The sequence below is a fragment of the Dipodomys ordii genome, unplaced genomic scaffold (genome assembly GCF_000151885.1).
Source record: "Dipodomys ordii isolate 6190 unplaced genomic scaffold, Dord_2.0 Scaffold251, whole genome shotgun sequence".
Taxonomy (NCBI): Eukaryota; Metazoa; Chordata; class Mammalia; order Rodentia; family Heteromyidae; genus Dipodomys; species Dipodomys ordii.
In genome coordinates, this window is record NW_012267467.1 from 460,417 (window position 1) to 475,411 (window position 14,995).

At 41.1% G+C, this 14,995-nt stretch overlaps 1 protein-coding gene across 2 annotated transcripts in view; it reads left to right on the top strand.

Moving 5' to 3' along the window:
* The window catches only part of Nvl (nuclear VCP-like), a 42,411-nt gene that overhangs the window by 5,793 nt on the left and 21,623 nt on the right, over nucleotides 1-14,995 (top strand). Inside the window, exons 6-10 of one of the 2 annotated variants that reach the window (XM_013036178.1) lie at nucleotides 4,018-4,150; nucleotides 6,581-6,657; nucleotides 7,951-8,085; nucleotides 9,200-9,301; nucleotides 11,220-11,337. In XM_013036178.1, the coding sequence (XP_012891632.1) occupies nucleotides 4,018-4,150; nucleotides 6,581-6,657; nucleotides 7,951-8,085; nucleotides 9,200-9,301; nucleotides 11,220-11,337 (565 nt within the window). The remainder of the gene's footprint in view (nucleotides 1-4,017; nucleotides 4,151-6,580; nucleotides 6,658-7,950; nucleotides 8,086-9,199; nucleotides 9,302-11,219; nucleotides 11,338-14,995) is intronic. The other variant, XM_013036179.1, reaches the window with a different exon arrangement.

The following is a 14,995-nucleotide window of genomic DNA, read 5'->3' on the forward strand; positions in this document are numbered from 1 at the left end:
CGTTTCTTGGTTTCTTTTGTTTCATTCCAGGAGAGCAGCAACTTAGTTTAATAATGTGCACATGACTTAAATTATGTCTGTCATATAGGAAGTCAGTTTGTTGAATTAGTGCCAAATGAACTTCCTGAAATAAGTTTACTAGCAGAAAATTAACTGCCTTGGGTATGTATGTAAGTTCATAGTTTTAGGAAGGAGTTGAAACAACATTGTGGTTGCTGTTCAGTTCAGGGTTGAAAAGCTACATAAATTGGTATGCTATGAAAATGTGGAACAGACAGGTTTTTTTTTTTCTTTGTGCCAGTCCTGGTGCTTGAACTCAGGGTCTGGGTGCTGTACCTTAGCGTCTTTTGCTTAAGGCTAGTGCTCTAAAACGTGAGTCACAGCTCAGCTTCTGGCTTTTTTGGCAGTTAGTTGGAGATAGGAATCTTATAGTCTTTCCTGCTCAGTCTGGCTTTGAACTGTGATCCTCAGCTCTCAGCCTCTTAAGTAGTTAGGATTACACATATGAGCCATCAGCTCCCAGCCAGAGATACCTTTTTCTTTTTGGTCAGTTGTAACACTTGAACTCGGGGCCTAGGCACTATCTCTGAACTCTTTTGCTCAAGGTTAGTGCTCTACCACTTTGAGTCATAGCTCCATTCCTGTTTTCTGGTGGTTAGTTGGAGATAAGAGTATGACAGACTTTCCTTCTTGTTCTGGCTTTGAATAATAATCCTCAGATCTCAGCCTCCTGAATAGGTAGAATTACAGGTGTGAGCCACCAACACCTGGCTTAGAAAGATATACCTTTTTAAAAGAAAACCTTTAAATTTGAGATGTGCCATACACATAAAAAATTATAACTTGGTGAAAAGTCACAAAGTGACCACACATTGAGTGGCTTCCTTAACTGATTTTTTTTTTGCGGGGTTGGTTTTTTTTATCTCTGATGGTGCTTTATCACTTGAACCATGCCTCACATCCAGCTTTTTAACTGGTTAATTGGAGATAGGAGTCTTGTCCACAATTCTCAGATCTCAGCCTCCTGAGTAGCTCAGATTGTTGGTGTGAACCACCTATGTTTAGCCTTAACTGTTGAGGTGTAATACATGGAAGAGTGAGAGAGGTTTGAAGTCATCTTATCTCATTGTGTTAGATATCTTCTAGGGCCTACTGCCCAGCATGATTAGTGCTAGCAGCTTGTGACTTTTGGGCACTTGAAATGTGGCTATTGTAACTAAGGAACTGAATTTTTTTTCTGCTAGTGATATTTATCTATTTTATTTTTTTTTAAATTAAATTGATGTACAGAGGGGTTACCATTTCAAGTCACATAATTACATTTCTTCTTGGATACTGTCATGCTGTCCTTCAGTCTCTCCCAGTTTATTTTATTTATTTATTTATCTTGTTGATCATGGGGCTTGAACTCTGGGCTTGGGCTCTGTCCCTCAGCTCTTCAGCTCAAGGTGAGCGCTCTACTGCTTGAGCCATAGAGCCACATTCCAGCTGTTTTGAATAGTTTATTGGAGATAAGAGTCTTCAGGAGTTTCTTGCCTGGCTCCCTTTGAACGCAATCCTCAGATCTCAGCCTTCTGAGTAGCTAGGATTACAGGCTTGAGCCATCAGTGCCTGGTGTGTACTACATTTCTTTATCTACTCATCTACTGTAGGGCATCTGAGCATCTGACTATTGCAAATAGTAAATAGTGCAGTAATGAACATAGATATCTTGACTTGTAATGTATTAGTTAGATGTCTAAAAGTGGTATGGCTGGGTGGTAGGGTGGTTCTATGTTTCTGTGTTGTTTTTTGTTTGGTAATGGGGCTTGAACTCAGTCTCTGTACTGTGCCTAAGCTTTTTTGCTCCAGGTTAGCATTCTTCCACTTGTGAGCCACAGCACCATTTCTGGTTTTCTGGTCGTTTATTGGAGATGGGAGTCTCATGGACTTTCCTGCTTGGGCTGGCTTTGAGCTGCAATCTTCAGATCTCAGCTTCCTGAGTAGCTAGAATTACAGGTGCATGCCTGGTGCCTGGCTGTTCTATGTTTAGTTTTTTGAGGAATCTCCACAAACTGTCATCCAGAGTGGCTATACTAATTTACTTTCCTACCAACGGTGCAATAGGAAGAACTGTGTTTTTAATGTTGATTTTAAATGTTACTTTAAGTATTTAAAAAACCACTATATATGTTTGAAACAAGTTAAGCATATGAATCTATTTGTTTTTTCCTGTGGTGATACTGGGGTTGAAATCAGGGTCTTGAGTACATATGGCTTGTTTGCTTGCTCAGATGGCATTCTATTACTTGAGCCACACCTCCAGTCCTGTTTTTTTGTGCTGGTGTTGGAGTTTGAACTCGGGTCCTTTAGCTTTTTTGCCTGAAAGCTAGCAGTGCTTTATTCACATGAGCCACAACTCTTACTATTTTTTTTGGGGGGTGGTCATGAGGCTTGAACCTGGGGGAAGGGATGCTCTCACTGAACTCTTTATTGCTCAAGGCTAATGCTGTACTACTTTGAGCCACTGCACTACTTGTGTTTTTCTGGTCGTTAATTAGAGATAAGCATCCCATGGACTTTCCTGTCTGGGCTGGATTTGAACTGCGATCCTCAGATCCCAGCCTCCTGAGTAGCTAGGATTACAGGTGTCAACCAGTGCCCAGCCTAATTCTATTTGTTGTAGTTAAGATCTCATGGAGGGCTGGGAATAGTGGTACAGTGCTTGTCTACCATGTATAAAGCCCTGGGTTTAGTTCCTCAGTACGTCATAAACAGAAAAACTGGAAGCGGCGCTGTGGCTCAAGTGGTAGAGCACAGAGAGACTCAAGGACAGTGCCCAGGCCTGAGTTCAAGCTTCAGTGCCAGCAAAACAAAAAAAAAAACCCAAACATGTATGTAGTCATATTTTATTAATCATCACATATCAAATAAGCATTGTGTGAAGCACCATTTATGAGAAGACAGTGAGAAATAAAAGGTGGTATTGATGTCTTAAATTGAGGAACTGTAAGTTCTGGAAAGAGACATAGACAAATGAAACACTCAGAAGCAGAACTGGTTTTAGTAATATGTATCATCGTTGAAGATACTGATTTTTGGAATGTGAGGAAGGTAGTAAATCTTAACTGGAAAAGCCTGCAAAGAAAGTTTTCAAATGTTAGGGGGGGGTGTGTGTGATGTGTGTGTGTGTCTGTCTGTGTGTGTGTGTGTGTCTGTGTGTGTGTGTCTGTGTGTGTGTGTGTCTGTGTGTGTGTGTGTCTGTGTGTGTGTCTGTGTGTGTGTCTGTGTGTGTGTCTGTGTCTGTGTGTGTGTGTCTGTGTCTGTGTGTGTGTGTGTGTGTGTCTGTGTCTGTGTGTGTGTCTGTGTGTGTGTCTGTGTCTGTGTGTGTGTCTGTGTCTGTGTGTGTGTGTGTGTCTGTGTGTGTGTCTGTGTCTGTGTGTGTGTCTGTGTCTGTGTGTGTGTCTGTGTGTGTGTCTGTGTGTGTGTCTGTGTCTGTGTGTGGCCAAAAGCCTGCAAAGAAAGTTTTCAAATGTTAGATAAATGTGTGTGTGTGTCGTGGGGCCAAAAGCCTGCAAAGAAAGTTTTCAAATGTTAGATAAATTTTTGTGTGTGTGTGTGTGTGTCGTGGGGCCTGAACTCTGGGCCTGGGCACTGTCCCTCTGCTCTTCAGCTCAAGGCTAGCATTCTACCACTAGAGCCTCAGCCCCACTTCTGGCTTTTTCTGCTTATGTGGTGCTGAGGAATCCGAACCCAGGCCTCATTGCATGCAAGGCAAGCACTCTACCACTGAGCCACCTTCCCAGTCCCCATCAAATGTTATATTTTAAACCAAGCTTTAAGGATTTGTGAAAGAAGAATTATCTCTAGCAGATAGCTTTTTGAACAAAGAAGTTAGGAAAAGTTAACAAGTGAAAGTGCTACAGAGGAGTGTTTCTGTTTTTGTTTTTTTCTTTTTTAGATAATGCCTGTCTTTATAAAATACTTGTTGATAATGTAATTTTATGTATGATATGTTTAAGTTTATTTTATTTTCAGGCTTCAAAAGATTCTTCTATCATGGAGGCTGATAAAAAAAGGAAAAGCAGGCTAACGGTCAAAGGAATCAAAAGAAAGAAAGAGGATCTTCAGGAAGTAGATGAAGAAATAATAGCTGTCTTACAAAAGAAAGGTGAGATACTGCTCTTTTTTTTTTAATTGTCACTGTAAAGGTGATGTTCAGAGGGGTTACTAGCTCATAAGTCAGGTAATAAGTACATTTCTTTTTGGACAATGTCTCCTCTTCTGTCGCTGTCTCTGAGTTTTTCCCCCTGGTCTCCTCCCACAAGTTGTATAGTTCATTTTCAACATAGTGTCTACTGAGTATCACTGCTGCATTTATTCACCCTTTGTCTCTTTCTGCGCCCTCCTCACCCTCCCAAATACAGATAAAAGAACAAACGACAAAAAGAAGGAAAAAAAAACCTCGTTTCATTTCAAAAAGTACTATTTTATATGATCAGAAGTGCATAGGCATTGCATGTTTGTGTTCCTCAAAGGAGTACCCTCCTCTAGACTCACTGTGTGTGAATGCCTAGAGTCTTGTATAATTTATTTTGTATTTTACATCTAGCTTCTGCGTATGAGAGAAAACATGTGCCTTTTGTCTCTGATCTTATCTTGTCTTACCTCACTTAATATGATTTGTTCTAGGTCCATCCATTTCCCTGGAAATAACTGTGTAATGGCTGTTGTAAAATTCCATTATGTATAAGTACCACATTTTTTTGGATCCACTCATTTATTTTAAGCTATTTAGGCTGTTTCCATAACTTTGCTATTGTGAATAGTGAGTACACCAGTGAATGTGGATGTGCAAAGTGTCTTTACAGTATCCTGGCTCGCGATGTTCTGGATGTGTGCCTAGGAGTGGATGGTTGGGTCATCTGGAAGATCTGTGTTGAGTTTTTGGAGGAACCTCCAGATGGCTGTCCAGAGTAGTTGTACTAGTTACATTCCACCAACAGTGCAACAAGGTTCCTTCCTCCCCACAGTCCTACCAACATACGTTGCTATTCAAGTTCACAGTGCTAGCCAATCTAACTTGGATGAGGGGGAATCTCAGAGGTTTGATTTGCATTTCCTTTATAGCTAGAAGTACTGGCCATTTCCTCATGTTTCTTTGCCTTCTTTTTTTTGGGGGGGGGCAGTCCTGGGCTTCTTTCGCTCAAGGCTAGCACTCTACCATTTGAGCCACAGTGCCATTTCCAGCTTTTTCTGTGTGTGTGGTACTGAGGAATTAAACCCAGGGCTTGCATGCAAGGTAAGCCACTAAGCCACCTTCCCAGCTGTTCTTTGCCATTCTTACCGCTTTTTTTAATATAGCAATTTTTTTTTTTTGGTCCAGTCGTGGGGCCTGAACTCTGGGCCTGGGCGCTGTCCCTCAGCTCTTCAGCTCAAGGCTAGTGCTCTACCACTTGAGCCACAGTGCCACTTCCGGCTTTTTTCTTTCTGCTTATGTGGTGCTGAGGAATCAAACCCAGGGCCTCAGGCATGCAAGGCAAGCACTCTACCACTGAGCCACCTTCCCACCTTAGCAATTTTTTTTTTATTGTGATTAAGTGATTACATAAATTTCACAAATTTCACAGTATTGTGAGATAGTAATACTTAAAGTTACAAACACATTCTAACCTTTATGGGGCAAATTGTCTTTATTGGGGTCTATAAAATTTATGAATTCTATGAGCTTTGACAGTACAGTTATTTCTTCCACATCGGGTGATCTGTACATTTCTTTCCTTTTGCTTAGTGTCAGCTGTTCTCTCTTTCCCGCTCATTCCCTCCCTCCCATTGCTGCCATTGAGTTGCTTAGTTCATTTTGATCAATGACCAGTGCAGCTGATGGGTCCTGTTGTTGTATGTTTTCCCCTATTTCCCTCTGTTTCTGTGTCCTCCTCCTAGTTTCCCTCAGATGAGCACATACATACCATATATGTGATCAGCATCATGGGGTCATTTAGTAATGATACCACCAGATGAGTGGAGGTCCTTTATTTCTTGAGTCTTGTTTATTTTGTCATATCTCCTTATGTTTTGGATTTAATATCCAAATTTAATATCAGTGAGACCATGTGCCATTTGTCTCTTTGCTCTTGGCTTACTTCACTCAACGTGATTTTTTCTCGTTCCATTCATTTCCCTGTAAATGCCATTATTTTGTCCTTTCTAATGGCTGCAAACTGTTCCATTGTATATAGGTACCACAATTTTTGGATCCATTCATCTGTCGTGGGGCATCTGGGTTGTTTCCATATCCTAGCTATTGTGAACAGTGCTTTAATGAACATGGAGGTGCACGTGTCCTTGTCTCTTGGTTCCTGTTGCTCAGGGTAGATGCCTAGGAGTGGCATACCTCTTCTTTTGAGAAGTCTTTTTTTCAGTTCCTTTGCCCATTTGAGATACTCGTGGGTAGCAGAGATTGTGCTTGCTTTAGAGTGGTTCTGCTCAGGTCCTTCAGTGTGCAAAAATATGTACTGGAAATACTTTAATATCTAAGGGACTTTTAATTGTGAGCTTATACTGTATTGCTAATGTTTTTATCTCTCTCTCTTTCTACCAGCTAAAGTCAGGGGACTGGAACTACAGAGCTCCAATGTGAAGTTTGAAGATGTTGGAGGCAACGATTCAACATTAAAAGTTAGTTCATTGAAGTGGCACTGTGGTTCAAGTGGTAGAGCGCTCGCCTTGAGCTGAAGAGCTGAAGGACAGCGCCCAGGCCCAGAATTCAAGCCCCATGAACGAAGGGGAAAAAAAAAAGTTCATATTCATGCTTTAATGGACATATTGCTAATCACCTATATAGACAAAGCTTAGCTGTTTGTTTCTTACACTAATTGGATATAGAAAGAGACTGAGAAAATCTGACCTATTTGTGGTATTGAGAGATAAAGTAGTGTATTTTTCTTACTGTTTTTGTCTTAAGAATTACAGGGTCCATAGGAACATGCTTTATGTTACATTCTACTAATAATAATGTTCACTTTATTTTTAGTGTCTACTCTATTTTAGTTGCTTTTCATCATGATAAAGTAGATATTTTTCATTGTTATAAAGTAGACATTTTAGTTTGGTAAGGAGAAGTACAATTGTTTTGTTTTGTTTTTTTGTCGGTCCTGGGGCTTGAACTCTGGGCTTGGGCGCTATCCCTCAGCTCTTCAGCTCAAGGCGAGTGCTCTACCACGTGAGCCACAAGCCACTTCCAGTTTTCTGAGTGGTTTATTGGAGATAAGAGTCTCAGGGACTTTCCTGCCACTGACACCCAGTGAGAAGTACAATTATTATTGATAAAGCTCTACAGTAAAGAACCAGAGCCAGGCTGGGCTGGTGGCTCACTCCTGTAATCCTAGCTACTAAGGAGGCTGAGATCTGAGGGTCACAGTTCAAAGCCAGCCCAGGCAAGAAAGTCTGTAAGACTCTTTTTTTTTTTTTTTTTAGAGGTCCGGTTGTGGGGTTTTTTTTTTTTTTTTTTTGAGAGGTCCGGTTGTGGGGCCTGAACTCTAGGCCTGGGCGCTGTCCCTCAGCTCTTCAGCTCAATGCTCTACCACTTGAGTCATAGTGCCACTTCCGGACTTTTTTCTTTTTGCTTATGTGGTGCTGAGGAATCAACCCAGGGGCCTCATGCATACAAGGCAAGCGCTCTACTACTGAGCCCCCTTCCCAGCCCCACTGTGAGACTCTTATCTCCAATAAACCACTCAGAAAACTGGAAATGGGGCTGTGGCCCAAGTGGTAGAGAGCTGGCCTTGAGCTGAAGAGTTGAGGGACAGTGCCCAAGCTCAGAGTTCAAGTCCCATGACTGACAAAAATAAGAACCAAAGCCAGGATTCAAACTCAAGTCTAGCTTAAAGCCTATTATCTACTCTTGGTTTGGTGTTCTATTCTTGGTTCTCTCAGAGTGAGGAAACATCTCTTATGCTTATATCCTGCTAGGAAGTCTGCAAGGTACTTACCCATATGTGTCACCCGGAAGTGTACCACCACCTGGGTGTTGTGCCTCCTCGTGGAGTTCTCCTTCATGGGCCACCTGGCTGTGGGAAGACATTACTTGCACATGCCATTGCTGGGGTGAGGCTTTCTGACACTTTTTCTGTTGCGATTGCCTTTGTTTTTGTTTTTTTCTCTTAGGTCAATTTAAACCAAACCTAGAATCTTTTAGGAAGAGAATATAGTCAGTGGGAAATGAAACTCTCTCTTACTATTATTTACACAGGGTCTTTGTAGCTCTGATGGCCCAGACTCACTATGTAGCCCAGAATGGCCTTTAACTTGCTTCTAATCCTTAGCCTTCCAAGTTCAGGATTAGAGGTTTGTACCACCACACTCAGGTTTCTTTTCTTTTTTTTTCTTTCTTTCTTTTTTTGGTCAGTTGTGGAGCTTGAACTCAGGGCCTGGGTGACGTGTCTGAGCTTTTTCCACCCAAGACCAGTGCTCTACCATTTTGAGCCACAGCACCTCTTCTGGTTTTCTGGTGGTTAATTAGAGACAAAGTCTTACAGACATTCCTGGCCCAGTCTGGCTTTGACCCATGATGCTCAAATCTCAGCCTCCTAAACTAGGATTGCAGGTATTTTCCACCAGGCCCCTGGCCCATTCTTTCCTCTTTCACATGTTATTTGTGTGATTTTTTTCCCCCCCAGAGAATACAGTTATTACACATACGACAAGGTTGGGTGGGAAGGAAAATAATATAGCTGTAAACCACCCTTTTTAAACATAGAGATTGTATTTTAGTCTCCTCCCCTCTACCCATAGTTCTTTTATTACTATTTTTTTAAATTTTTGCTGGGCCTGGGACTTGAACTCTGGGCCTGGGCATTGTCCCTACACTCTTTTTTGACCTCCCCTCCCCCCTAGTCCTGGGGCTTGAACTCAGGGCCTGGGTACTGTTCCTGAGCTGCTTTTGCTCAAGGCTAGTGCTCTACCTTTTGAGATGCAGCTCTGCTTGCTTTTGATGGTTAATTTAGAGATGAGAGTCTCATGAGCTTTCCTGCCTGGACTCTCTTCCAGCCCATCACCCTCAGATCTCAGCCTCCAGAATAGTCAGGATTAGAGGTGTGAGTCAGTGGTGCCCAGTGAGATCAATCATTTAAAAGTGTAATTATTTGGGGAAGTTTGGATAAGAAGATGACTGAGAGGTTTAAAATTGAAAATTTGATCATTCTTTTATGTATTTGCACAGGAACTTGACCTCCCAATTTTAAAAGTGGCTGCTCCCGAGATTGTGACAGGAGTTTCTGGAGAATCTGAACAAAAGCTCAGAGACTTATTTGAACAAGCTGTGGTGAGTCAACTAATGGCTAATGTCAGTTTTCACATTTTAAAGCCCTTTATTTAAGATGTTATTTTTTCATGCAAGTGTTTATTACCTCATTCATTGTCTAGTCTTGTAAACTTGGCAATTTTCTATGTATTGTAATAGATATTAAAACACATTAAATGATGCATATTGGATGTAATATATAAGAAATCAAACATAAAAGATAATGAGGAAGTTGTGTTGTGGCTCAAGTGGTACAATTCTAGCCTTGAACACAGAGAGGCTCAGGGACAGTACCCAGGCTTTGAGTTCAAGCCCCAGCCAAAAAAAAAAAAAAAAAGGAAAGATAATGCGAAGTTCAGGCTGTCATACCCAATGGTTATATGTTTAAAAATATAGTACCTCATGATGCTTTATTCATTTTTACGTTCTTTAACTTAGGTTTGTTTAAACAACTTAGCAATATGAAAAATGATGCATTTATTATTATTTGTTTATGAATGCAACCAAGAAAATACCAGGATAAATTCAGTTTGTATAATTGAACCTGAGAAAAAATTCTCAGATCAGTTATAGATTTAATTTTATGCAAATTATAGTTTGTGTTATTAAAATCTGGAAGATGATTCAAGTTAGGATTATAGTTGGCATGGGTGGCTCATTCCTCTAATCCTAGCTATTCAAAGGCTGAGATCTGAGGATCACATTTCAAAGCCAGCACAGGCAAGAAAGTCCATGTGAGAATCTTATCCCCAAATAACCACTAAAAAGTGGAGCTGTGGAGAAATGGAACTGTGGCTCAGTGGTTGAGCTCCTGTCTACCAAGTGCAAAGCCTCGTACTACCAAAAGAAATGCACAAATAAGCTGGCCAGTGTAGTCACTGCCTAATTAGGACAGTGATTCCTAGCTACTTAGGAGGCTGAGCTCTGAGGATCACAGTTCAAAGCCAGCCCGGGCAGCAAAGTCTGTGAGACTAATCTCTAGAAAACCAGAAGTGGCGCTGTGGCTCAAAGTGATAGAGCACTTGCTTAAAGAGGCTGAGGGACAGCGCCCAAGCCCAGAGTTCAAGCCCCACGACCCACCGAAAAAAAAAAAAAGCTTGAGTATTTTTATGTTGGTTAGAAATACTCAACATTTGTGTAAACTTAAATGTTCAAATTTAAGATTTTAAACTTATTACTTATATTCCTAACATATGGAATATATTTAATGTACAATTTAATTTTAAAAGCATGTGAAAACATCAGTGCAAATGTGCTATCCCAACTATACCTTTTTTTTTCTGTCGGTCATGGGGCCTGAACTCTGGGCCCGGGTGCTGTCCCCCAGCCCTTCAGCTCAAGGCAAGCACTCTACCACTCAAACCACAGCGCCACTTCTGGCTTTTTCTGTTTATGCGGTGCTAAGGAATCAAACCCAGGGCCTAATGCATGCAAGGCAAGCACTCTACCACTGAGCCACCTTCCCATCCCCTATTGCTTTTTGTGTATGTGTATGCTGGTCCTGGGTCTTGAACTCAAGGCCTGGTGTTGTCCCTCACCTTTTTTGCTCAAGGCTATCACTTGAGCCACAGCTCCACTTCAGCTTTTTTTGGTGTTTAACTGGAGATAAAAATTCTCATAGAATTTTCTGCCTGGGCTGACTTTGAGCTGCAATCCTCTAGAGTAGTTTGGGTAACAGGCGCCATCTACTGGCACCCAGCTCCTATCTCTAGGTTCTCTTAAGATATAACAGTCAGAAGTAACATAATGTGAACTGCCTTCCTCGTGGTTATATTTTGGTAAATGGCCCTTGAAGTTTAAACTTTTATATATATATATATATATATGTGTGTGTGTGAGTATGTATATATACACATACATATACACACACACACAGACACTTAGCTATGCATTGATACAGAGAATGTGTTTATAGTTGTTACTGTTTTTTTTTTCCTAGTCAAACGCACCCTGTATTGTTTTCTTTGATGAAATTGATGCTATTACCCCCAAAAGAGAAGTTGCTTCAAAAGATATGGAACGCAGAATTGTAGCCCAGCTTCTAACCTGCATGGATGGTTAGTTTAAGATGATAAATTCATTTTAAGGGTGTATTTCTTAAAATAGTGTAAGTTATTATAAATATATAATCTTCAAAAAGTGAATCTCATTTTTTTTTATAGAATTTCACCATTAACTTAGTATTAAGAATGTATCTTGGGGCTTGGAAGGTGGCTCAGTGGTAGAGCGCTTGCCTTGCATGCATGAGGCCCTGGGTTCGATTCCTCAGCACCACATAAGCAGAAAAAAAAAGCCGGATGTGGTGCTGTGGCTCAAGTGGTAGAGTGCTAGCCTTGAGCTGAAGAGCTGAGGGACAGCACCCAGGCCCAGAGTTCAGGCCCCACGACTGGACCCAAAAAAAAAAAAAAAAGAATGTATCTTGGGGCTGGGAATGTGGCTTAGTGGTAGAGTGCTTGCCTAGCAAGCACAAAGCCCTGGGTTCGATTCTTCAGCACCACATAAGAGGAAAGGCTGTAAATGGTGCTGTGGCTCAAGTGGTAGAGTGCTAGCCTTAGGCAAAAAGAAGCTCAGGCACAGTGCTTTAGGCCCTGAGTTCAAGCCCCAGCACTGGCAAAAATAAAAAAAAGTATCTTGTCATTATCTTTAATTACATGTATATTAATGTTTTGTTTTTTATAGTTCTGGGATTTTACCCTTAGGGATATATCTTAGAATACAGTACATTACATTTACTTCTTTTTAACTGATACCTGATAGTCTTTAACATAGATTTAGTGTATTGACCTTAGGTGTTCTCACATTGATCAATATTGAAGTTTTCAAGTTTTTGTTTTGCATGTGTTCCAAGGAGTATCCTTAAAATTTTGGTTTAAATGTGTTTTTCTATAATTACTAGAAGTTGAATTATTAGAGAATACTCATTTTAAATTTTCATTGGAAATAGCTAATTGCCTTCTATGATGTTGAAGTTTACATTTCTGCCAACATGAGTGTCCATTTTCCAGATACTTGCATATACTCAAAAGTTATTGATTATTTTAAAAGTTTCCAATCTGTTGACATTTACATTTTTCCCAACATGTGTCTGTTTTCCAGCTAGTGCCAATACTCAAAGTTATCAATTATTTAAAAATTTTCCAATCTGTTATGTGTGTGCCAGTCCTTAGTCTTGAACTCAGGGCCTATGTACTGTCACTGAGCTTTTTCTGGTTAAGACTAGCACTCTGCCACTTGAGCTATAGCTCCACCTTTGACATTTTTGGTGCTTAATTGGAGATGAGTGCCATGGATGTTCCTGCCCAGGCTGGCTTTGAAACTGATCCTCAGATCTCAACTCCTGAGTACCTAGGATTCTAGGTGTGAGCCACTGGCACCTGGCTAGTAACATTTTTTTGGTGTGGGGGGGTGTCCGGTTGTGGGGCCTGAACTCTGGGCCTGGGCGCTGTCCCTCAGCTCTTCAGCTCAAGGCTAGCACTCTACTACTTGAGCCACAGTGCCACTTCTGGCTTTTTTTTTCTGCTTATGTGGTGCTGAGGAATCGAACCCAGGGCCTCATGCATGCAAGGCAAGCGCTCTACCACTGAGCCACCTTCCCAGCCCAGCTAGTAATATTTTTTAAATGTGTTATTTACAAAACTCATGGTAGTTCCAAATATGCAAGGTGATTTTTGTTCCTCCAAATTTATATCAACAGACCATTATGGTGCTCATGCCTTTAATCCTAACTACTCAGGAGGCTGAGATCTGAGAATCACGGTTCGAAGTCAGCCCTGGCAGAAAAGTCCCCGTGAGACGCTTATCTCCAGTTAACCACTCAAAAACCCAAAGTTGCACTGAGGTTCAAATGATAAGAGCTCTAGCCTTAATACAAAGAGCATTGATAGTGGCCAGGCCCTGAGTTAAAGCCCACAGCTGACCTTCCCAAAACAATTTATCGAGTACTTGTACAAAGAGGTTCAGTATCTGAGTTTGGAAAAAAAAAAAGCTGAGTCTGACTGGGAATGCAGCTTAGTGGTACAAGACTTGCCTAGCATGCATGAAGCCCTGGGTTTGATTCCTTAGCACTACATAAACAATAAAAAATGGTGAAGTGGCTCTGTGGCTCAAGTTGTAGAGTGCTAGCCTTGAACAAAAGAAGCTCAGGGACAGTCTGGTTGTGAGTATAATGCTTCTTGATCTCATATCTATCTATTTTCCATTATAAAGAAGTTGTACACAGAGGTTACAATTTCATAAGTTAGGTTTGGTTATGCATCTTAATTAATTTCACCCTTCCCATCATTCTCCCCCATTTTCCAAATTATGTATCTATGTATGTATAAGCTCAGGGTCTTGAGCTCACTAGGCTAGTCCTCCACCAGTTCATCTATCCCCCCAGGAGATCCTCCTTTGCTGTTTTTGTTCTGTAGGTAACTGTTTCCTGCCCTTGTCAGTTCTCAACTACGTCTACATCCTGAGCACCTGAGATTATTTATAGGTGCTAGCCACCACATCTGGTTTGTTTTTTGATCATAGTCCTATTGACTTATTTCTTTGTGTGGTTGGCCTCTTAACTGTGATGCTGCTATTTCTGTTTTCCATATTCTTGGAATTACAGGCATGAAATGCTATATATGAGCTATCTCTGACCTTTTGCTCAAGGCTAGCAGTCTTACCACTTGAGCTGCCACTTGGCTTTATCTGTGATTTAATTGGAGATAAGAGTCTGATGGGCTTTCCTGACTTGGCTGGCTTCAAACTGCAATCTTCAGATCTTAGCCTCCTGAGTAGCTAGGATGACAGATGTGAGCCACTGGTACTCGGCCGTCTCCCCCCTCCCCATCTCTCCATCCCCCCTCCTCCCCTCCCCCCTCCCCTCAGTTGTGGGCATTTTACTCAGGGCCTGGTTGCTGTCCCTGAGCTTTTTCACTGAAGACTGCCACTTTGAGCCACAGTGCCACTTCATGATGCTGTTTTTTAACTAAAACGTGAAATCCTTTTATGACTGCTTGCTAGCTAAAGAATATTCTATATAAAGTCTTTATGATTTATTCAGCATCTTAGTTCATTCTTAATTTCTGTGAGGAGCATAATCTCAGACTCCTACTGTTCAGTTCTGATTCAGTCGAGAGAAATAATACTTAGGAAAAATAACTTTAAGCCCTGTCTTCTGTCCATTCCTAAAAGTCTTACCTTAGATTAAGCTAGAGCAGCTTTGACACTTCTGTACCTCATCTGAGACTTTTTCACTATCTTTCTGAAACAACATTGCTCTTGTCCCCAGACCTTGTTCTTGGACTGCTCACCTTCTCTAGATGTGCTATCTCTGTGTAAAAACCTCTCTAATTTCTGCCTCTGTATTAAAATTATATTTGCCCTTTATACTTTGCTGAAATATTATTGAACTTTCCCTTATTCCTCATTTGAAACCCATAATATTGTTATTGGACAAGTATTTCCTGACCACAGAGCAGTCTGTTAAATACCAGAAGACAATAGTAACAGGTTACCCTAAAGGTAAAATAGTCCCTGGAGCAGGTGTTCTTGGGCTTATATCCCCTTCCAGGTTTGCCCTCTAGAGGCCAGATATGTATGGTTGCTTTCTATGCTTCTTCATATATTACATTCTTACTAGCAATTTTTCTTTCTATTGTAGTAGGGGTACTGTGGTTTGAATCTGTCCTTTCTCTTGCTAGGCAAGCATGCTACTTTTTGAACTATGCCCCTAGCTCATAA